The sequence below is a fragment of the Hyla sarda genome, chromosome 8 (assembly GCF_029499605.1).
Source record: "Hyla sarda isolate aHylSar1 chromosome 8, aHylSar1.hap1, whole genome shotgun sequence".
Classification (NCBI taxonomy): Eukaryota; Metazoa; Chordata; class Amphibia; order Anura; family Hylidae; genus Hyla; species Hyla sarda.
The window spans coordinates 66309262-66333808 of NC_079196.1; the positions used below are offsets into that span (position 1 = coordinate 66309262).

At 44.3% G+C, this 24547-nt stretch overlaps 1 protein-coding gene across 4 annotated transcripts in view; it reads right to left on the reverse strand.

The window, feature by feature from the left end:
• CERKL (ceramide kinase like) overlaps positions 1-24547 on the reverse strand; it is a 170429-nt gene that overhangs the window by 2083 nt on the left and 143799 nt on the right. For all 4 annotated transcript variants that reach the window (XM_056536982.1, XM_056536981.1, XM_056536983.1 and 1 more), the window contains exons 8-12: positions 9518-9580; positions 9106-9137; positions 6702-6810; positions 2902-2998; positions 1550-1731 (exon numbers count right to left, since the gene is read on the reverse strand). In XM_056536982.1, coding sequence (XP_056392957.1) covers positions 1550-1731; positions 2902-2998; positions 6702-6810; positions 9106-9137; positions 9518-9580 — 483 coding nt within the window. The remainder of the gene's footprint in view (positions 1-1549; positions 1732-2901; positions 2999-6701; positions 6811-9105; positions 9138-9517; positions 9581-24547) is intronic.

The window sequence follows — 24547 nt, forward strand, 5'->3', positions numbered from 1 at the left end:
AAATTGAAAATTGGATTTTACCATTCACCCCGAATCACAGGGAATCTAAGTATTTTCTACTAAAGCAGATATGTTAGGAGAACTGACAGGGCATTTTTAAGGGAATCTTCCAGACAAAACTTTGTATACACTATATTATGTCTAGAGTGGAGTTTGAGGTGGAGGCACATGACAGAAGAATACAAAAAGCACCCAAAAGAGAATCTGTCATTTACCACCATCTCTGGCCCTGCACCGAGCATATTAAAGGGGTACTCTGCTGCTCAGAGTTTGGAAAAAAATTGTTCCGAGCGCTGGAGCCGGCGCTGGGAGCTTGGGACGTCAAAGCCCCGCCGTCTCATGATGTCACGCCACTCCCCCTCAATGCAAGTCTATGGGAGGGGGGCGTGATGGACACCACGCCCCCTCCCATAGACTTGCTTTGAAGGGGCGGGGCGTAATGTCATAAGGGGCAGGGCTATGATGTCACGAGCTCCCGGCTCCGGCTCCAGCATTCGGCACAGTTTGTTCCAAATGCTGAGCAGTGGAGTACCCCTTTAAAGTGTCATAGTTTTCCAAAAGCTTTTCCTTTAATAACTCTCTACAAATGTCATTAAAAATATACGTATTTATATTTTATTAACATACCAATATTGTCAATATAATAATCCAATAGGATACCCCTGGCATGTAGCAAAAGTGGAGATGTATAGCATAAATGTGCAGTAACTTTATGGACCAGAATTTCAACACCTTCATTTTTCCTGCTCCTAATTTTGGGCATAGGTTGCCCACACAAAGACATTCGTAGAAAAAAAAATCCATATCTAAATTCCATAGTTTTTTTAACAGTAAAATTTTATGAAAATTCACATCTAAATTCCACATGGTTTTGGATGCAGATTCTTAAAAACAACACGGCTTTTGACACCATTTTTTTACAAAGATTTTGATGCAGAAGTCTCATTGACTTAATTCTAGATATGGATTTCTAATAAAGTTAAAGGGGTACTCAGGTGAAAAACTTTTTTTTTTTTTTTTTTTAAATCAACTGGTGCCAGAAAGTTAACAGATTTGTAAATTACTTCTATTAAAAAATCTTAATCCTTTCTGTACTTATTAGCTGCTGAATACTACAGTGGAAATACTTTTCCATTTGAAACACAGAGCTGTCTGCTGACATCACGAGCACAGTGCTCTCTGCTGACATCTCTGTCCATTTTAGGAACTGTGTTCGTGAGGTCAGCAGACAGTTCTGTGTTTCAAACGGAAAAGTATTTTCACTGTAGTATTCAGCAGCTAATAAGTACAGGAAGGATTAAGATTTTTTTAATAGAAGTCATTTACAAATCTGTTTAACTTTCTGGCACCAGTTGATTTAAAAAAAAAAAAAAGAAAAAAAAAAAGTTTTTCACCGGATTACCCCTTTAATGCATTGTGGATTTCATGAAGATTGTTGATGCAAAATCCACACAGAACACATAAAAAACTCTGTGTAAATATACCCATAATGACAAGACCTTTGCTACAGGAAGGTGCTTCACCAGAAGCGGGAGGCCTTATTACTCACCGGATATGAACTTCAGAAGATGCTACCTGTAAATCCCCATCAATATTCCATGGATGAACTTCACTAAGCCCTGTATGTGCTTCTTTATGGTTTTCATATAAGCCATTACCACAGTGACTAGTGCTCTGTGGGCAGAGCTTAACTTCTTTAACCAGGTGAGTTTCAACAAAAGGAAAGTCAAACTAGAAAAAATAAGTGTTAAATGTTAAAAAAAAAAAAACAACAAAAAAAATACAAAAACACTTTTTATTATTATTACAGTAAATACATTAAGTCCACTATATAGAGCTGTGATGGAACAAGTTACTACCATGGCGTGTAGGGCTGTAACCTATTTGTATTGTATACAGTGATCCCTCAACTTACAATGGCCTCAACATACAATAGTTTCAACATACAATGGTCTTTTCTGGACCATCATAAGTTGAAACCAGACAATGTACAGACAGTCCAGATCTGCGAAACGTGTCAATGGCTGGAAGAACGGGCATGGGCATTCACTGGTAAAACCCCTGCATTACTGAAGTGTATGCACTGACTGGTGTCTGGTAGCGCCCCCTACAGTACAGGGAGGTATTACATGTTCTGTACTCTTTACCTGTACCAGGGTTAGCTGCTCCTTTGGACACCAGGTGAGGGCGACTCCATGTTACTTTTTTAGGACATTGCATGTACTGTACAGGACCCCGAAGAAGCTCATGTCCTCTACATAGACCAGTGTTTCCCAAGCAGGGTGCCCCCAGCTGTTGCAAAACTACAACTCCCAGCATGCCCGGACAGCCTTTGGCTGTCCGGGCATGCTGGGAGTTGTAGTTTTGCAACAGCTGGAGGCTCCCTGCTTGGGAAACACGGACATAGACAGTGATTACGGCTCCCAGCAGATCTTTCTTACTTTTATATGTAAGGATTTGCTTTATCTATATTATTTATCTACTTATTTTTCTTTAATCCTCACTTTTTCCTATTTTTGGATGACATTTTGGGGGCTTTAGAACCAATTACCAGGTTTCCATAGAGTTCTGGTCTCAACATACAATGGTTTCAACATACAATGGTCGTCCTGGAACCAATTAATATTGCAACTTGAGGGACCACTGTATATCTATGTTTAGTTCTATAACGTATACACTCAGCCGCCCTGTCTAGTCTTTTTAGCATTGAACTGTTCTAAATAGTATAGGAGAGGATTAGAATGGACTAAGCTACATTAAACTGATTGGCACCTTCCAAATCTGTCACATAATGGCTAATGTACTCTGATGGAGGCCGGGGGGGGGGGGAGGGGGGGAGACGAGACGTCTTAAGAGGTCATCCACGTTAATCTACCTGGTGTTTAACAATGACTTCACTACCTGATCTTTATGAGTGGCGTAGCGCTTCAAGTGCTTCACAAACTCTGGTCTGGATGTGTTGTGCACAATTACCAGCGCCATTGTGCCATCATTTAGCCTAGAAGAGAATAACAAGATGAAACAACAACATTGTAACAGGTGATATCCAGAATGACGCGCCGGTCCTCAGGTTGTGTGTGGTATTACAGCTCTGCTCCATTCACTTCAATATTACTGCTCTGCAATACCGCACGCAAACTGAAGACAAGACTGGCGCTGTTTTCAGAAGAAATCAGCTCTGTTTTTCTATTCCTTTAATAATCTGATCTGTGCAAAGAAATATACAGTGATCCATTGCTCCGACAGAACAACTAAGCAGATTGTCTGTAAACCTTCTGACCATTTAATAGAGATAAAACATTAACCCTTTCCTGACGCAGTGATTTTTCATTTTTGCGCTTTCATTTTTTTTTTTTTTCCTCCTCCCATTTCAAGAGACTCCTTCAATTTTCAACCTACAGGGCACTATGAGGGCTTGTTTTGTGTGGGGTAAATTATTCTTTGTAATGACATCACCCATTTATTTAAGGCAAAGGCAAAAAATATATATTTTTAGGGTTTTTTCATTTCTACGCAGTGCACTTTTCGGTAAAATGACACATTGGCCCAGATTTATCAACAATCCAATGAAAGGGACCCAGCACTGGATGATCGCCGGTGAGGTGCACTTACTCCACCCACTTGCCAGGCGTGGGTTAGATACAAAGCTTCACTCCAAGGAAACAGCACCAATCACTAGGTCCAGTTAAAGTGCAGGCTTTTTATTGCATCAGAGCATAAACAAATGCGACGTTTCGGCTAACAAGCCTTTTTTCAAGCAGAGAGAAAAAGTGGAGTGATTTTCTCACACAGTTTGACCAATCAGAGGTCAGCTTTCACTTTACCAGAGCTTGGTAGCTGAGCTGTGATTGTTAGTTATGGGAAAATAGCTCCACTTTTTCTCTCACAAAGTTTGATAAGTCTGGGCCATTATCTTAATTCTGTATGTCCATATGATTACAGCCATACCAAATTTGTATAGGTTCTGCTTTTTATTATACTACTTATGTGTTTATGTTTTAACTCTCCTTGCTGCCGGAATCGCGCTGTACTAGAGCCTACAGCGTGTCATTGTTCTATTGTACAGTGTGACATTATATTCAGTATTAAAGGGGTTATCCAGGAAAAAACTTTTTTTTTTATAGATATCAACTGGCTGCAGAAAGTTAAACAGATTTGTAAATTACTTCTATAAAAAAAATCTTAATCCTTTCAGTACTTATGATCTGTTGAAGCTGAGTTGTTCTTTTCTGTCTAAGTGCTCTCCGATGACACGTGTCTTGGGAACCGCCCAGTTTAGAAGGAAATCCCCATAGCAAACCTCTTCTACTCACAAGCAGAGATGTCAGCAGAGAGCACTGTTGCCAGACAGAAAACAACAACTCAACTAAAGCAGCTGATAATTATTGAAAGGATTAAGATTTTTTAATAGAAGTCATTTACAAATCTGTTCAACTTTCTGGAGCCAGTTGATATAAAAAAAAGTTTTTTCCTGGAATACCCCTTTAAGCCCTAATCTACTATTTAGGCTTAGGTGTTATCACACTGGTTGACACTATTGGTACCTGGCAGCAATAGTGTTTTAATAATTTGTACACTTGATATTTTCTTTAATAGATTATAATAAAAGTTACGTTTTAGGTAGGGGATTTAAAGAAGGGTTTTGTGCCCTTTTGGGCATTTGTGATTTGTGGTGTTTAACATACTGGGTACATTTGATTGGGTGTGTTACATAAAAGGCGGAGCCCTGCAAGCTGTACTGTTTGTGTTTCTCCGAGAGTTATGTAAATAGCATAGCTCTAGAGCTCACAAAACTCCCAGAAATGTCAATGAGAGTTAAGCAATTGCATAACTTTGCCTCCTTGGCTGCCTTCCATTCTCCACCACATCAGGCTTCCACAAACATGCCATGATACTGTTACAGTGGCCATGATACTGGAGCATGTAAAGACCTCTCTAACCCTTTTACTCTATGGCCCTAATTTACTAAACCCAACCCGTTTTGTCAGGTTGTGTGCCAGATTTGTGTCTGCGCCAGAGTTTGCGCCAAAAAATTCCAAAACCAGACCAACTCTCCATTTTACTAAGAAAACCCAAAAAAGGGACGTAGTTGTCGAAAAAGGGGGACAGACAGCTCAGAGCAGTTGTGAAAAAAAACAAAAACCTAGGGAAAAGTACAAAACCAAAGAAAACATTAGGAAATACCGTGGCAAAATACCTGTCAGGGATTAAAACCCACAAAGTAAACTCCACTACACTCTTAGTATATTTGGGCCCCTGCTGGGACCCCAATGATCTCAAGAATGGGGCTCAAAGTCTCCCATCGAAATGGAGCAGCATCACCAAAAAATTAACTTTTGTTTAAATCCAGTGTTTACTTTAAATATGTTTTAACATATCTCTTAATGCCATTGTTTAGATATTTTTAAATAATCCTGAAACCCCGCAATTTTTCCTGAACATTGGCCACTGAGCTTTATAATAGACTGACTCTTCCTTTCTGTAGAGGTCACTTCTCAGCAATCATATCATCATCACAGATAGGATTACAATGACACCTAATGCTACTTCTACAGAGCTGGAGGAAGATAATGCAAGATCTGTCACTGACAACAGATGATGGTAACAGCCCCCCTCCTGCTCAAAGACTGCTGCACAGGTCACAGAGCATGCCTACAACACTCTCCCAAAGAAGTCAATAAGTGAGCTGCAGACTACAGATCACCATGTTCATGTAGCTGCTGTAAACCATTTCTCTGAACTACTGTTAACAGAGCAGCAGTTGCCCCATGATCATGAAAGCAAAATAGAAAAAACATAATTACAATTAGATGGATTATTTAAAGAGGTACTCCGCCCCTAGACATCTTATCCCCTATCCAAAGGGACCCTGCGATCTCGGCTGCGGCACCCTAGACATCCAGTGCCGGATGACTGGCAATGAGGATGACATCACGTCCCGTCCCGCTCGTGACGTCACTTCCACGCACCCTCAATGCAAGTCTTGCACCCTCAATGCAAGTCTATGGGAGGGAGCATGACAGCAGTCACGCCCCCTCCCATAGACTTGCATTGAGGGGCGTAACCGTGACGTCACGAGCCTCCGGCACTGCACCCGACGCTCTAAACGAATGCAGGGTGCAGCAGGGAGATTGCGGGGGTCCCCAGTGGCGGGACCCCAGCGATCAGACATCTTATCCCCTATCTTTTGGATAGGGGATAAGATGTCTAGGGGCGGAGTACCCCTTTAAGAATAAAAAAGATGTTTCAGTAACTGGTTCTAGTTAGTAAATAAAAAATCTATGTGATACTTCACTGTTGAAATACAACACATGCAATTAATTTCAATAAATGAAGAAGTCCTTATAAGCCATACATAAATAATGTTCAGGGATGGGGTAACACTTCTGACTTCTCCCCTCAAACTGAATTCTCAGCTGTGAACAGGTGTTGGTAAGCATACAGCATTCTAACTAGCAGAGAACTCTTTTAACCCAGCCTGCTGTTAAAGTAATACGATCACAGTAATTATATCTGAAATATTCCAGCTAGACTACTTGACCTAATTTTGCAGATCCTATAATGGCTTATAATCCCTTAGACTGACGGCAACCTATCTTGGGAGATCATGAATCCTTGAGCAATCTGCAGAAACATTTTTAGAAAGGTTTTAACTGAAATGGTGGTGTGGGGAAGTGTAATTCTTGTAAGCCTCTACTGACCTGGTATTAGGTGCCAAGCCTCTTGGGGCCATGGAACAAAGGCAGGGAATTGCCATAATGCTGACGTTCAGTAACTGGCCCTGAGTATGCTGCCACTGATCCTTAGTCTCTGAAAGAAGAGAAAATAATAGGCATGTATTTATAAAATTGCGTAAAAAAGTGGAGGCATTGCCTCGAGCAGCCTATAAGATTAATGCTGTAATTTTTAATGCAAAACAAAATCGGTAAATCAGACTGGTTACTATGGATTACATCTTTACTTTTTTTTAAACACAAATGTTTATGTGGAAGGTAAGCCAACCACACTACCTGCCAGGGGGGGGACTTTATAACTTAATATCTTCACCATCCCCGGGGCAAAAACGTCCCCCGGGGATGGTGTGGATAAAGATTTTAGCATATATACCGCACTGTCAAGCGTTATATATGCTAAAATCTGTTTATTGGTTTCCTTTAAAGGGGTACTCTGGGTTAGGGAAATTTATCCCTTATCTAAAGAATTGGTGATAAGTGTTTTAAAAGTTGCGGCGGGGGGTGGGGGGGTGGAAGAGGTCGCAATTTTCTGGGCTTGCCTCGGGCAGGAAAGGAGCTAGCTACAGTTCTGTTCCGCCTCAAATTAAAGCCCATAGACTTCTATGGGATTCCGCACTCCCATTCACACTTCAGAATTTCCGCTTGCAGAATTTTGCTAGTGGAATTCCGTAAACGGAAATTCAGAAGTGTGAATGGGAGTGCGGAATCCCATAGAAGTCTATGGGCTTTAATTTGAGGTGGAATTTCGCAAGCGGAAATTCTGCCGTGTGAATAACCCTAAGGCTAGGTTCACACTGCGGAAAATTTCCGCCTGGAGATTCCGAGTGCGGCCAGCGCCGACTGAATCAGTCCGTGCTAGGACCGTGCGGACACTGCAGTCTCCAATAGAATGCAATGTGTTCCGCGAGTATTTCCGCCTGAAGAATGAGCAACGCCATTCTTCAGGAGGAAATTTTAAAGCGGATTTTCCATTCACAAATTCCGCTTCACAGATTCTGAAGTGTGAATTTGTGAACGGAAACCCATTCACTACACTATACATTTTAGTAAGAGGAATTTGTGCCCGCAATTTCAAAGCGGAATTGCAGGCGGAAATTCCGTAGTGTGAACCTAGCCTAAAAGTAATCAGTGCTCAGCCACAAGGAGCCATAAGGAGAGAAGAGCCACATGCCGAGCCAGCCATTATTCATCCAGTCCTGGCCACACAGTTATTCAGCGATGTTAAATGAGCGCCAATCCGGACTGGAATGGTCCTAGATGTGGGATAGACATGTGCCACATTATATGAAATTGTTCTCCAATACAGAATTTTTGGACATACATTATTCAAGAATTACAAACTAAAGGTATATTAACTGACCCTGCCTCACTGACTTTTATACAAGTTTTCTGGGGAGACTGGACTCGAAGAGAAATTTATGGAGGACTAATTCCTAAGCTATTTATGTGTGCAAAATTGTCATTTTAAAAGTTTGGTTATCTGATAAAACACTTGATCTTCGGGCTTGGAAAAATTTTGTGGAAAAAATAAGACAGTAGGAGTTCTGCAGGGCTCAGGGTGTGAAAGGAAGATTGACAAAATATAACAGAACCTAGGTTAAATACATCTTGTCAGGAACAAACCTGCAGAAAGGAGGAAGGGAGGAAGAAAAAAGGGGGAAAAAAAGAGAAAGAAAGAATTCTTCTTATAATTGTTTTTCATTTTTCTTTTCCTTTTTCTTTTCTAGGAGCACAAGGGGGTGAGTTGGGGGGTGGGGGGGTTAGAGGTATAGGGAGGGTAGGCATGAGTTTTTTTTCTATGTTATCAAATTTGTCCATTCTTAAATTGCAATCATAATTAAGAAAAAAAAAATGAGCGCCAATCCGCTAGATCAGCACTTGTATAGGTATGGGTCTGCCTATATCAAACTGCCCCTGAAAGGGTACTTGTCAGATCCCACAAAAAAAAAAATGCCTCTATCACCTATATTTATTATAAAAAATACCTCTTTTCATTAGCTCACGTTTGGAAATTCTTTCAGGGAAAGGGGGCGTGTCCCTCTCTTGTGGTGGTTGGAGGTAATTTGAGTGTACAGCTGCATCAGGCTTGTCCATGAGTCATGGACATTTGATGAATAATGGACAAGCCTGATGCAGCTCCAGGACTGGTTAGTGTCCCAGTAGGTTTATTACCTCTACATGTGCTATCTGGCCCAATAGAGTAGTATGGCCAGTAGGTATGTGACCCCTAGTGGTGGGATTTTCAGGAGCCATTTTCTTTATTAAATATTTTAAACAACCATATTTAAAAATAAAAAAAAGTCTTAAGGTTTTTGGATCTGAAAGGGATAATTTTGTAAAGTTAGTTATTGAGGACAATAACCATACTTACCATTCTCCAAGAAATTATCTTTATTTTTCTTCCTGTGTAAAAGGGAAATTTGTGTAAACATTAAAATTGGATAGTTTGCCAACATATCATCAAATCCTTAAATTAATTTTTATCACAAAAAAATATGTCAAAAAGTTGGATTGTCCATTATGTTTAGTATATTAGTAAAATTGTAATAAAAATCCTATTGCAGAGCCAATAGGAAACGCTAAGTTTATACAGATTTTTTTTTTTTTATGACCGATCTGTTATAATCTGTTTTGTAATGGATCCCAAGGGACATCCCTCACTATTATTGGGTCCTTCAGAATGCTGGCAGGACCAACAGAAGCCAAATGGAAAAGAACAAAAGCAGAATTGCCAACTTTTGGGAAACCCAAATATTTAATGCAGGGTGAATTGACTTTCTTACTTCTGGTGGGATGTTGACTGTCGGTTGTTTATAGGTAGAAATGACAAGTCACAGCTGTCCGCTCTGTAAAAAAAAAAATCACAAATACATTACTGGTTTCAATATCTCCTTTAACCCCTTAAGGACCGAGTGTTTTTCCGTTTTTGCACTTTCATTTTTTCCTCCTTACCTTTTCAAAATCATAACCCTGGCTTATTTTTTGCACCATCAATTCTACTTGTAATGACATGAGTCTTTTTACCCAAAAATCTACGGCGAAACAAAAAAAACGCATAGGGGGCAGTATGAGGGCTCATTTTTTGCACCATGATCTGAAGTTTTTAGTGGTACTATTTTTGTATTGATCTGACTTTTTGATCGCTTCTTATAAATTTTTTCATGATATAAAAAGTGACCAAAAATACGCTATTTTGGACTTTGAAATTTTTTTGTGCATACGCCATTGATCGTGTGGTGTAATTAACGATATATTTTTATAGTTCGGACATATACGCACATGGAGATACCACATGTTTATTTTTATTATGGTTACATATTTTTTTATATGGAATTTGGGAAAAGGGAGACAATTTAAACTTTTAATGAGGAAGGGGTTAATGGGTGTTTTTTTTTTTAAAACTTTTTATTCAACTTTTTTTTTTTTACATTTTAGTCCCCTTAGGGGACTTTTAGGAGGAACCATTAGATTCCTCATACAGATTAACGTGGCTTCATAGAACCTCATTGATCTGTGTGCTCTGCGCACGATTGATAAAGCCTGGTCCTGCCAGCATAGGACGTGAGGTAAGCCCTCCGGCTACCTCAGCAGTGGATCGGGGGTGGGGCGATCCACCCCAGATGGCCAACCAGAGATGGTTTAAATGTCCCTTTACTTGCTGCTGTCAACTTTGACAACGCAGATCTAAAGGGTTAATATGTCAGCTATTAATGCCGGCCCCCAGCTACAGGAATCAGCTGGGGGCTGGCCGTTATGGCGCGGGTTTGAGTCGGGAGCCCGCGCCATACAACGGTTGCTGTCTCAGGACGAGCTGGCTCATCCTTTGACAGCAACCAGTAAAAGGGGTTGCCTAGGATTAGAAAAACATAACTGCTTTCTTCCAAAAGCAGCAATACCCTGTCCTCAGGATGTGTGTGGTATTACAACCCTGCTCCATGGACTTCAATGAACTGAGCTACAGACTGAGCACCCAAAAACTGAGGACAAGAGAGGTGCTAATCTGGAAGAAAACAGTTATGGTGTTATAATCTTGATGACCTTTAAATAGGCACTTGGTGACCTTTAAATAGGCACTCTCCTTAAAACAAATTTTTGCTATTGCACTCCTTATGTTAAATAAAAAATCTTTCTAATGTACTTTGTTTAATAAAATGAAGTTTTCTATGTTTTATTTGTGTTTAAAAAAGCTGCCACTAGGTGTCCCCCTACTTGTCCAGAACACATTTCTCCTATCTCTTGCACAGACTTTGGACTCCTGCTGGCCTGGCAGAAGTCCAAAATCAGGAAATGCAGTCTGGAGTGCTGAGGAGGGGGGGGGGGTGCAGCCTTAGCCAATCATAGCTCATCTCACACTGAAATGCTCTGGGTTGTGGGGGTCAGAAGTTCTCCCCTGTATGGCTTCAGATTATGTCACGCCTGCTGGGTAACGCCCCTTCCCAGTCTGTGAATCTGACTGATAAAGGCAGGGGGTAGTTTATCATGATGGGGGCAGTGAACTGGGAGGATTATAAAATTTTACAAGATCATGACAGGTACTCTTTAACGCTAATATTTTACACAGCTTAACCCCTTAAGGACCAGGCCATTTTACACCTCAGGACCAGAGCGTTTTTTGCACATCTGAAAACTGTCACTTTAAACATTAATAACTCTGGAATGCTTTTACTTATCATTCTGATTCCGAGATTGTTTTTTCGTGACATATTCTACTTTAACATAGTGGTAAAATTTTATGGTAACTTGCATCCTTTCTTGGTGAAAAATCCCCAAATTTGATGAAAAATTAGCATTTTTCTAACTTTGAAGCTCTCTGCTTGTAAGGAAAATGGATATTCCAAATAAAAAAAAAATTGATTCACATATACAATATGTCTACTTTATGTTGGCATCATAAAATTGATGCGTTTTTATTTTTGGAAGACACCAGAGGGCTTCAAAGTTCAGCAGCAATTTTCCAATTTCTCACAAAATTTTCAAACTCAATATTTTTCAGGGACCAGTTCAGGTTTGAAGTGGATTTGAAGGGTCTTCATATTAGAAATACCCCACAAATGACCCCATTATAAAAACTGCACCCCCCAAAGTATTCAAAATGACATTCAGTCAGCGTTTTAACCCTTTAGGTGTTTCACAGGAATAGCAGCAAAGTGAAGGAGAAAATTCACAATCTTCATTTTTTACACTCGCATGTTCTTGTAGACCCAATTTTTTTATTTTTACAAGGGGTAAAAGGAGAAAATCTATACTTATATTTGTAGGCCAATTTCTCTCGAGTAACGACATACCTCATATGTCTATGTAAACTGTTCGGCGGGTGCAGTAGAGGGCTCAGAAGCGAAGGAGCGACAAGGGGATTTTGGAGAGTACGTTTTTCTGAAATGGTTTTTGGGGGGCATGTTGCATTTAGGAAGCCCCTATGGTGCCAGAACAGCAAAAAAAAAACACATGCCATATCATTTTGGAAACTAGACCCCTTGAGGAACGTAACAAGGAATAAAGTGAACCTTAATACCCCACAGGGGTTTCACGACTTTTGCATATGTAAAAAAAAAAAAAAAAAAAAGATTTTCACAAAAATGTGTGTTTCCCCCAAATTTCACATTTTTGCAAGGGTTAATAGCAGAAAAGACCCCCCAAAATTTGTAACCCCATCTCTTCTGAGTATGGAAATACCCCATGTGTGGACGTCAAGTGCTCTGCTGGCGCACTACAATGCTCAGAAGAGAAGGAGCGCCATTGAGCTTTTGGGAAAAAAATTGTTTGGAATGGAAGTCAGGGACCATGTGCATTTACAAAGCCCCCCGTGGTGCCATAACAGTGGAACCCCCCACATGTGACCCTATTTTGTGCAAATCACCAATTTAGGCCTGAAATGTACATGGTGCGCTCCCACTCCTGAGCCTTGTTATGCGCCCGCAGAGCATTTTACGCCCACATATGGGGTATTTCTGTACTCAGGAGAAATTGCGTTACAAATTATGGGGGTCTTTTTTTCCTTTTAACGCTTGTGAAAATAAAAAGTAAAGGGCAACACCGGCATGTTAGTGTACATATTCTTTTATTTTTTTACACTAACAAGCTGGTGTAGCCCCAACTTTTCCTTTTCATAAGGGGTAAAAGGAGAAAAAGCCCCCCAAAATTTGTAGTGCAATTTCTCCCGAGTACGGAGATACCCCATATGTGGCCCTAAACTGTTTCCTTGAAATACGACAGGGCTCCGAAGTGAGAGCGCCATGCGCATTTGAGGATTAAATTAGGGATTGCATAGGGGTGGACATAGGGGTATTCTATGCCAGTGATTCCCAAACAGGGTGCCTCCAGCTGTTGCTAAACTCCCAGCATGCCTGGACAGTCAGTGGCTGTCCGGAAATGCTGGGAGTTTTTGTTTTGCAACAGCTGGAGGCTCCGTTTTGGAAACACTGCCATACAATACGGTTTTCATTTTTATTGGGGGGACAGTGTAAGGGGGTGTATATGTAATGTTTTACTCTTTATTAGGTGTTAGTGTAGTGTAGTGTTTTTAGGGTACATTCGCACTGGCGGGTTACGGTGAGTTTCTCGCTAGAAGTTTGAGCTGCGCGAAAAATTTGCCGCAGCCCAAACTTGAAGCAGGAAACTTACTGTAAGCCTGCCCGTGTGAATGTACCCTGTACGTTCACCTGGGGGGGCAAACCTCCAGCTGTTTCAAAACTACAACTCCCAGCATGTACTGACAGACCGTGCATGCTGGGAGTTGTACTTTTGCAACAGCTGGAGGCACACTGGTTGGAAAACCTTCAGTTAGGTTCTGTTACCTAACTCAGTATTTTCTAACCAGTGTGCCTCCAGCTGTTGCAAAACTACAACTCCCAGCATATACTGATCGCCGAAGGGCATGCTGGGAGATGTAGTTATGCAATAGCTGGAGGTACGCAACTACAACTCCCAGCATGCCGAGACAGCTGATTGCTGTTTGGACATGCTGGGATTTGCAGTTTTGCAACATCTGGAGGGCTACAGTTTTAGAGAACACTGCAAAGTGATCTCCAAACTGTGGACCTCCAGCTGTTGCAAAACTACAATTCCCAGCATGCCCTGACAGCAAACAGTTGTTTGAGCATGCTAGGGGTTGTAGTTTTGCAAGATCTGGAGGGCTACAGTTTAGGGACCACTATATAGTGGTCTCAAACTGTAGCCCTCCAGCTGTTGCAAAACTACATATTCCAACATGCCCAAACAGCTGTCTGGGCATGCTGGGAGTTGTAGTTTTGCAACATCTGGAGGGCTACAGTTAGAGACCACTGTATAATGGTCTCAAACTGTACCCTCCAGATGTTGCTAGGCAACTCACCGACTTCCGTCGGATCCAGCCGCCCGCCGATCTCCGTCGCCTGCAGCCTCCGACGCCCGCCCGGATCGGTAAGTGGATCTTCGGCGCCGGTCCCCGTCACTTTCCCCGTCCTGCCCCGCCTATTGTGGGAGGGCAGGACGGGGAAAACGAAAGTAAACCCTCCCGCCCCCGATCTGCTATTGGTGGTCGCGTCTAGACCACCAATAGCAGGGATAGGAGGCGTGGCAACCCTGCCACCTCCCTCCTATCGCTTCAGGGGGATCATGGGTGTCTTAGACACCCGCGATCCCCCTTACATTCCGGGTCACCGGGTCACTATAGACCCGTAATAACTCGGAATAGCGCAAATCGCAAGTGTGAATTCACTTGCGATTTGCCGCGATCGCCGACATGGGGGGGTCTGATGACCCCCCTGGGCATTTGCACGGGATGCCTGCTGAATGATTTCAGCAGGCATCCCGCTCCGATCCCCGCCCGGCACACGGCGGGGACTAAAACTGCCCATGACGTAAATGTACGTCCCTGGTCCTTAAGACCCAGGGTATCGGGATGTTCCGTTACGTCATGGGTCCTGTAGGGGTTAATAAGAGATCCTGATCTGATATAAAAGTAGAGAGTAACTGGTTTATATTTTATGTGTAAACAAAAGTCCTATTTTTATGCAGCTATAGGATACAGATAGTGAGCGGGACACTAATAAATGGTTTTGTAGGAAAAGAGCCTACATTATGTATTTATAATATTATGTATTTATAATTATGTATTTATAATAAGCATCATTTACTGACTCTAGGTTAATTAGGTTAACATTTCTTGCATTAAGTTAGCTGACAATTACATGAGGACTGCCCAATGGACTTATTATAAGCAGGTATTTAAAAAAAAAAATAAGTACAAGTTTATATATATGAAATCAATAATTACAAAATCAAAACACAACAAAATCGACAAGCATACATCCAGTTACATCCAGCGGGTCACTTCTAGGTTGGTCTTGTCCCTAATTTAATAAGGGATGAAAACCTGCAAAGATATGTATGTGGTCTCCGAAGAAGATGATGGTATCAAAGAGACCCTGAAAAGGCTTTCATTTTTCTACCTTTTCTATGCCCACCCCAAGGTCTATATAACCAGTGACTGGTCATATCAATATATATTTCTGATTTCATGTGACTTTAGCATATAACTTTTTGTAGATAATAATTTTACATAAAAAAATAAGTACATTTTAATTTCCTACTGTCCTAGGTAGAGATGAGCGAATCGAATCTGACGAATCCGAATAAGTTACGAATTTCATGAAAAATTTGATTTTTAACGAATGCAAATATCATTAAACTCCATTTAGTGCAGTCCAGGCTCCAGGGCATCTAAAATGGCAGATCCACATGTGAGGACATAGGGCAAGGAATCCTAGAAAGGCGGGAACAAGGCTAGGCGGGATGACCCTGAATCACATGCAGGATGCAGCCTATCAGCAGCCTGTAACCCCTGCGATGTCACAGCCCTATATAATCGGCAGCCATATTGCGGCCAGTCACTTCATCCTTACACTGCAGATAGATAGGGACAGACAGCCCTGTGTGTTACACAGAAAAGCTTTTTCTAGCAGCAATTTATCTCCTAGTCAAGTCAGCGTTCTGTTGGACAGAGAGCAGTTTGTTTGTCACAGAAAAGCATTCTTACTGCAGTGATCCACCTCCCAGTCACTGTCTACAGCGTTCTTTTATAGAGAGAATCAGAGGATCTGTGTGTTGCACAGAAGAACAGCAGCGATTCAGCTCAAGCACAAACCCTGCCTAGAAGCACTGATAGGGAAGGAAGTGAGATAGAGAAAGTGCAATTTTGGCTGTAGTACACAGCAACTGTGTGCTGCAGCACTGGTGTGCACAAAAACTTTTTTAAGTGTACTGAAGCGCATTTTCTGCCCTCATAAGTGCATACCACATATGTACATCTAAGTGTTGTACCATTTTGTTCCTGATAAAGTCTTAAGGGCCTAGATACTGTGAAAGGACAGCCAAAAGTACTCACCGGCTGGTGTTGTACACAAAAACTTTTTTAAGTGTACTGTAGCACATTTTTCTGCTCTCATAAGTGCATACCACATACGTACATATAAGTGTTGTACCATTTTGTTCCCGAAACAGTCTCAAGGGCCTAGATACTGTGAAAGGACAGCCAAAAGTACTCACCAACTGGTGTTGTACACATACTTTTTTTTAGCTTATTGTAGTGCATCTTTCTGCCCTCCTATCACATACATACATCTCTAAGTGTTGTACCATTTTGTTCCTGATGAAGTCTTAAGGGCCTAGTTACTGTAAAAGGCCAGCCAAGTACACACCTGCTGCTGTTCTAGACGGATACTGTTTTAAACATAGTAAAGCGTATTGTACTCCCCTCATATACGCACTAAGTATGTCAGGCAGAAAAGTTCCAGGACGTGCACAGAGGAGTGGCAGAGGAGGAGAGGCCTAAATTCATCAGGTGCAGGCAGAGGTCGCAGAGAACTAGGGGCGAGTGGCAGCAGGAGTTGCAGTGAGAGGCCTGATCTCCCAGCTAGTGGTCGTGTCTCAACCAGCAACCCATCTGCCGTCATCGATTGGTTAACACGGTCATCTGATACCCCCAGCCAACAGTCAGTGGCTTCCTCAGACACAACCCTCAGTTGGCATGGCCTGGGAGCAGTCCCTGTTTTCCCACTGCCTCTGTACTATGCTGTTCCCTCCCCTACAGAAGTATCTTATGCTGTGGGAGTATCTTGTGCAAGGGACGTTAGGGACCCAACACTTACAGGTGGCCATGGCATGTCTGGTGGGCTTGCACTTCATGATCATAAAGTACACTAACGACCTGTTAGTTTAATAAATGTTGCTGAGAAGAATTAGATCATTGTGCATGCTGTGGACGTGCGACCATTTGTTTTCTGTTTTCTGAATTCAGTTCCACTATTCAGTGAGGATGATCTAATAGAGGACAGTTAGCTGCTACTGCCCAGCCAAGAAGTGGAGGAGACATCCGCCGCTTCCTCTGCTAGGTGGGCAAGTAGTGATGAGGAGAGTGACGTGGGAGGTGGTGTTGCCAGCGTTCAGGGTCCTGAAGCAGACACTGTTGAGGAACCTGAGGAGGACATCAGTGACGTGCAGACACTTGTTGATGATGATGAAGCCGATGGCAATTGGGAGCCGGGTGCAGAAGGGGCTTCATCATCATCAAGAGAAGAGGGTTGCAGGTTGCCCTGAGGCAGAAGCTGAGCCAGCAAGGTGGCATGGTTGGCAGTAAGCATGGTGGCCGAAGTGGAAATTCTGGACCCAAACCTACTTGGGGGAGACCACCTGCTTCGCGGCAGCCTACCTTTCCGGGAGGTAGTGGAAAAGGGGTTCCCGGAGACGGCGGCAGTAACAGTCAATTAGTGTCGACTGTTGGTGGGAAAATCAGCTACTCAGCAGTGTTGCAGTTTTTCATCAAGCATCTGGAGGAGGATAACATAGCCACATGCAAGATGTGTCGGCAGAAGGTGAAGCGTGATCAGGGTCCCAATGTTGGCACCACTGCTCTGCGTCGACATATGCTGCGCCACCATAAAGTGGCCTGGGAGAACCGTGACTCCGATGTAGTGGTCCAGCCTGCTGCATCATCCAGTGGCACGCCGCACACTCTTTCAGCCAGCCAAGGCTCCACCACCTCAGCCGAAAGGAGCTATGTGTCATACCCTCCTTCTGTAGCTCCAGATACTCCTGCTCCGCCTACTTTACTCAATCATTCTGCCAGCAATCCATTGGCAAAGCCATGTCCATGAGACAACAGTATGTGCCCACGCACAGAAGCTGTATGTGCTCCTGTCCAAGTTGCTGGTGCTGCAGTCCCTCCCTTTTCAAGTGGTGGACTCTGCACCTTTCAGAGAACTGATGGCTTGTGCCGAGCCGAGGTGGAGAGTCCCAAGCCGTGATTTCTTTGCAAAGAAGGCAGTACCAGCCCTGCACAATTTTGTGGAAGAGAAGGTGGGCCAGTCCTTGAACCTGTTGGTGTCTACCAAAGTGCACGGCAGCGCCAATGTCTGGATCTGTAACTATGGTCAGGGACAATACATGTCCTTTATGGCCCACTGGGTGAATGTGGTTCCTGTACAGTCACAACAGCAACTTGGACAGGTCATGCCGCTTCCTCCTCCACGCTCTCAGGAGGAGGAGGGGCACAGTGGAGCACAGTTTAGGTTTTGTGAAATGGGCAGTTTTTCTAGTCATCTGACAGGAGACGAGCAGGAGAAGCCAGAGGAGCTAGAGAGTAAGGTGAGGCAGAGGACCCAGACACACCGTGGCAGTATGCAGTGGAGATGGAGGCAGGGACTAACTTGCACAAATGGCACGATGCATGCTGGGTTGCTTGCGTAGTGACCGCCGAATTGTCACCATTCGGCAGCGGGATGACTTCTGGCTCTCCACCTTATTGGACCCTCGCTTCCGGCACAAAATGGGGGCCTTTTTAACACATACTGAGAGGGAGGGCCAATGCCTATCGGCGCCATCGTCCATCCTCTTGCAGGTCTGACTGGGGGGGCTCTCTGCGCTCACCTTCCACTGCCATGGCTGCTGGGGAGGGGTGGGGTGGCAGGAGCAGTACCAGCTCCATCAGCAGCAGCCTGGGTCTACAGTTGCTGATGAGTACCTTTCTTAACCAGCATAGTGAAGCAACTTATAGGCAGTAGGCAGACGTGGAGCAGGACCTGAACCAGCAGGTGGTGGTATACCTTGACATGCCCATGCCAAAACACCGTGAAGATCCGCTGGACTTCTGGACAGCCAAACTTGATTTGTGGCCGCAACTAGCAGAGTTTGCCCTGGAAAAGCTGTCTTGCCTGGCAGTAGTGTGCCATCAGAGCGGGTGTTTAGTGCAGCGGGGGCCATAGTAACCCCAAGGAGAACTTGTCTGTCCACGAAAAATGTGGAGAGACTGACCTTTGTGAACATGAATCAGGCATGGATCAGCCAGAATTTCCACCCACCAATGCCTGATGCATCAGAGTAGATTGGTGTCACACCAACAGTTCACAAATATGGATAGTGCCAAACAGATTTAAGGCATTGCTCCCCTGTTGCAAACATTCCTCCACATCAGACATTTTTTCACCCACCTTCGTCACTGGGTACTGGTATTGCCACCCACCGCACCACTCTGTCACCGGGTTACTTTCAGGACTCCTGATAGTGGTGCTGCCACCTCCAGGCAGTCTCATTCTGCCACCATATGTTCTCCTCATGCTGCCGCCACCTCCAGGCTGTGCCATTCAGCCAATATATGGTCTACTCATGCTGCCGCCACCTCCACGCTGTGTCATTCAGCCACTATATGTTTTCCTCATGCTGCCGCCAACTCCAGGCTGTGCCATTCAGGCTCTATATGTTCTCCTCATGCTCCCACCACCTTCAGGCTGTGGCATTTAGCCACTATATGGTCTCCTCTTGCTGCCACAAACTTCAGGCTGTGTCATTCAGCCACTATATGTTCTCCTCATGCTGCTGCCACTTCCAGGCTGTGTCATTCAGCCACTATATGGTCTCCTCATGCTGCCGCCACCTCCACGCTGTATCATTCAGCCACTATATGTTCTACTCATGCTGCCACCAACTCCAGGAGGCTGTGCCATTCAGCCACTACATGCTCTCCTTATGTTGCCACAAACTCAAGGCTGTGCAATTCAGGCTCTATATGTTCTCCTCATGCTCCCACCACCTTCAGGCTGTGGCATTCAGCCAATATATGGTCTATTCATGCTGACGCCACCTCCACGCTGTGTCATTCAGCCACTATATGTTCTCCTCATGCTCCCATCACCTTCAGGCTGTGGCATTCAGCCACTATATGGTCTCCTCTTGCTGCCGTAAACTCCAGGCTGTGTCATTCAGCCACTATATGGTCTCCTCTTGCTGCCACAAACTCCAGGCTGTGTCATTCAGTCACTATATGTTCTCATCATGCTGCCGCCAACTCCAGGCTGTGCCATTCAGCCACTATATTGTCTCCTCATGCTGCCGCCACCTCCACCCTGTGTCATTCAGCCACTATATGTTCTCCTCATGCTGCCGTCAACTCCAGGCTGTGCCATTCAGCTTCTATATGGTCTCCTCATGTTGCCGCCACCTCCAAGCTGTGTCATTCAGCCACTATATGTTCTACTCATGCTACCACCAACTCCAGGCTGTGCCATTCAGCCAATATACATACTACTCTTGCTGCCGCCAACTCCAGGCTGTGCCTTTCAGACACTATATGGTCTCCTCATGCTGCCGCAAATTACAGTCTGTGTCATTCAGCCACTATATGGTTTAGTCATGCTGCTGGGCCTGGCACACTACCCAAAAAAATTTTGGGTACCACTAGCTACCATAAATCTTCAATTTAAATTTGAAAATTCATCTTTTTAATCTTAGGGATTGTGAAGCCCTTGTTATGCCCTGCGCTCTGGCAAGACACGCTGGCCGTGAGCATTTTCCTACTCTGCCTACCTCTGCCGGCGTAACCGGGATTCGCATTGTGGGATGCGCCTGCATGCGAATCCCCACCCGTCACTCACCTCCCCTGTCCGTTGTCCCCCCTGAGTTCTCGCAGTGTCGGCGCGCATGCCACAGTGCTCAAAGATTCAAAGGGCTAGTACACCCTTAATTATTAGTTACACCTGCACCTCCCATCACTCCTTGCCGGATCTTTGTTTGCCTTGTGCCACTGTGGAAGCGTTATTCTGTGTTTGCCCTGCTGTGTTCTGACCCTCTGTTCCGTGACCTGACCTTGCTTCTGTGCTGCCTGCCTATTGACCTACTGCCAAGTTCCTGACCACGCATCTGTGCCGTCTGCCCCGATCTTCTGCTATCCTGAGGACGAGTTTCCTGCATCCTCCTGTGCCAAGTATCTCCTCCGCAGCCTGTGTGGACGAGTCATGTCAGCAAGTCCATCCCGCTTTGCGGCGGGCTCTGGTGAAAACCAGCGGCGACCTAGACTCCGCTCTCTGACACGGCCCAAGTCATCATCCACACAGGCACTGCAGATGCACTATTCCGTGAGTGTTACAGTAAGATCCGGCCATGGATCCTGCTGGGGTGCCTCTGCCTGATGTTTTGGATCTTTCTACCATCGTGGCTCAACAGTCTCAGCAGTTAGCTCAACAGGTGTGAGCAACAACAGCACCAGCAGCTGCAACCTGCTCCTGTTTCGCCTTCTACACCTGCTGTTCTTTCCAGATCCAAACTTCGATTATCCTTGCCCATGAATTATGAAGGAGGTCGTAAGTTGTGTAGAAGCTTTGTGGCTCAGTGCTCTATGCATTTGGAACTCATGGAGGATCAGTTCCCAACGGAACAAGCTAAAGTGGCATTTGTGGTCAGTTTATAGTCCGGAAAAGCTTTGGACTCGGCTACTCCTCTCTGGGATCGTAATGGCCCGCTCTCCTCTAATCTGCCGGCCTTCCTAGCAGAGTCCCGCAGGTTTCTGCCAATATTAAGCAAGTTCCCGCTGGGAAATCCTTTGTGCCTGTTAATCTAAGACGTAAAGTCTTGAATTGGGGACATTCTTCTTTGCTGGCTGGTCACCGTGGAATACGAAAGACTATTCAACTAATTTCCCAGCATTACTGGTGGCCACACCTTGAACGTGATGTCACCGATTTTGTCCGTTCCTGTATTATCTGTGCCCGTGACAAAACTCTTCGGCAGAAACCTGCGGGACTCTTACAGCCTTTGCCCATTCCAGAAACTCCCTGGTCTCACATAGCTATGGACTTTATTACCAATCTGCTACCTTCCTGTAATAACACGGTTATATGGGTGGTGGTTGATCGATTTTCCAAGATGGCTCATTTCATTCCACTTCCAGGTCTCGCATCAGTTCCACAGCTGGCAAAACATTTTCTTCAACATATTTTCCGTCTTTATGGCCTTCCAAATCATATTGTCTCGGATCGTGGAGTGCAATTCGTTTCCAAGTTCTGGCGTACTCTCTGTTCCCGTCTGAACATTAATTTGGACTTTTCCTCTGCCTGCCATTCTCAGTCCAATGGCCAGGTGGAGAGGGTGAATCAAATCCTGGAAAGCTACCTCCGTCATTTTGTCTAAGCTCAACAGGACGATTGGGTTAGCCTTCTACCTTGGGCTGAATTCTCCTACAATCATAAGGATTCTGAGTCTACGAGGACTTCTCCGTTCTTTGTTGTTTATGGTCATCATCTTTGTTCTCCTTTTCCTATCCCAGCCCCTTCTGGTGTGCCAGCTGTTGATGAACTTCTTCGAGACTTCTCCTCCATTTGGCAACAGTCTGCATTCTCTGCCTCAAGCCTCCTCACGTATAAAGGCAAATGCGGATAAGAAATGGAGACCTCCTCCGTCCTTCTCTCCCGGTGACAAGGTTTGGTTGTCCTCCAAATACATCCGTTTCAAGATCCGTTTCATGTTGGGTCCTCCTTTGCTGGGTCCATTTGAGGTGTTACAAAGAATTAATCCAGTCTGTTAAAAACTTTGTCTGCCTTCTTCCCTATGTATTCCTAATTCTTTCCATGGGTCTCTCCTCAAGCCACTTGTGATAAACCGGTTCTCACAAAAGAGTGTTGTTTCCATGCCTATCTCTTGTTCTTCAGATGTGTTCGAGGTCAAGGAAATTTTAGCCTCCAAAACCCGTGAGAGGGAGACTGTAGAGGATTTGATCCAGAGGAAAGATCTTGGGAGCCGGAAGTCCCAAAAAGAGGGGGAGGCCAAAGGGGGGGGGGGTGTACTGCTATGTCCTGCGCTCCTGCATGCAAATCCCCGCCCATCACTCACCTCCCTTTTCCGTCCTGTGTTCTTGCAGTGTCAGCGCGTGTGCCCCCACCTCCTAGGGTGTGCGCGCCGTTGCTCCAAGATTTAAAGGGCCAGTACGCCCTTAATAATTAGTTACACCTGCACCTCAGTTATACGTTTTCTGCACCTACCACCACTACTTGGCGAATCTTTGTTTGCCTTGTGCCACTGTGGAAGCGTTATTCTATTTTTGCCCTGCCGTGTTCTGACCCTCTGTTCCGTGACCTGACCTTGCTTCTGTGCTGCCTGCCTATTGACCTTCTGCCACGTTCATGACCTCGCATCTGTTCCGCCTGCCCTGATCTTCTGCTATGCTAACGAAGAGTTGCCTGCATCCTCCTGTGCCATGTATCTCCACAACAGCCTGTGTGGACGAGTCTTGTCAGGGGTAGCGACTTGAGTGCCACCTGCCGCAGCAAGTCCATCCCGCTTTGTGGTGGGCTCTGGTGAAAACCAGCGGCACCTTACACTCCGCTCCCTGACATGCTGCCGCCAGCTCTAGGCTGTGTCATTCAGCCACTATATGGTTTGCTCATGCTGCTAGGCCTGGGACATTACCTAAAAATCTTTATGGTAGCACTAGCTACCATAGATCTTCAATTTAAATTTGAAAACTCATCTTTTAATCTTGGGGATTGTAAAGCCTTATTGTCTCCTCATGCTGATGCCAACTCCAGGCTGTGTCATTCAGCCGTTATATGGTCTCCTCTTGCTGCCACCAATTCCAGGTTGTGTCATTCTGCCAGATGATGGTCTCCTCATGCTGCTGCCACCTCTAGGCTCTGTCATTGTGCCACCATGTGACTCCTTGTTAGATTGGGTTTTGTGGTCATAAAGTATTAGTTCAAAGTAAACGCCGGGTCATTAAACTTGGGAATCTAATATAAATCTTACATTTAAAAAATTTATGTAATCTTTTCAAGACTAAGGCCTTATGGTCATCAACGTCATATTACCTGTGGAATTATCAAAAGACTCCAATGAAACAGCTTGGAGTGATAACAATGAACCATAACTGATTAAATGAAACATTCTCACTTTCACAGTCAGGGGGGTGCTGAGAGGCAGGGGCTGGGACAGCTCGATGCTCACCAGACTGGGTAATCAAAAAATGTAAATAAATTCAAATTAAATTACATAAAAAATCTGCCACATCCAAACGCTCTGCGGCAGTGATTTTAACAGCGATGCCTGTAATCTGCATGTCACACTGAATAACAGTATTATTTCACTAACACAGCACACTCCCTATGCATGTTAAGACAAGGCAAAGTGTTCTACACCCCTATTGAGCCTCTCTGTAGGCCAGAAATAGCCGTTTTTAATAGTGATTTGCTGCGAATAAATTCGGACTGAACCAAATTTTTTTGCAAAATTCGGCTAATCAAATTTTTCTGAAATTCACTCATCTCTAGTCCTAGGCTATGTTCACACCTAGGAATTTCCATGCAGAATTCCTCATTGGAATCTGTACGAAGATTTCGGAGTAGCAGATCCCCATTGAATTAAACAGGATTCTGCTGCTCTGTGCACACAGCGGAATTTCCTTGCCAGATGACCGAACCTGTTCATTCTATCTGCGGATTCCGCACAGAATGCATAGTCGCCTGAGAGGGCACATTCAATTCGGTCTTGGCGCCGGCATGCACCACAGCAGTCTC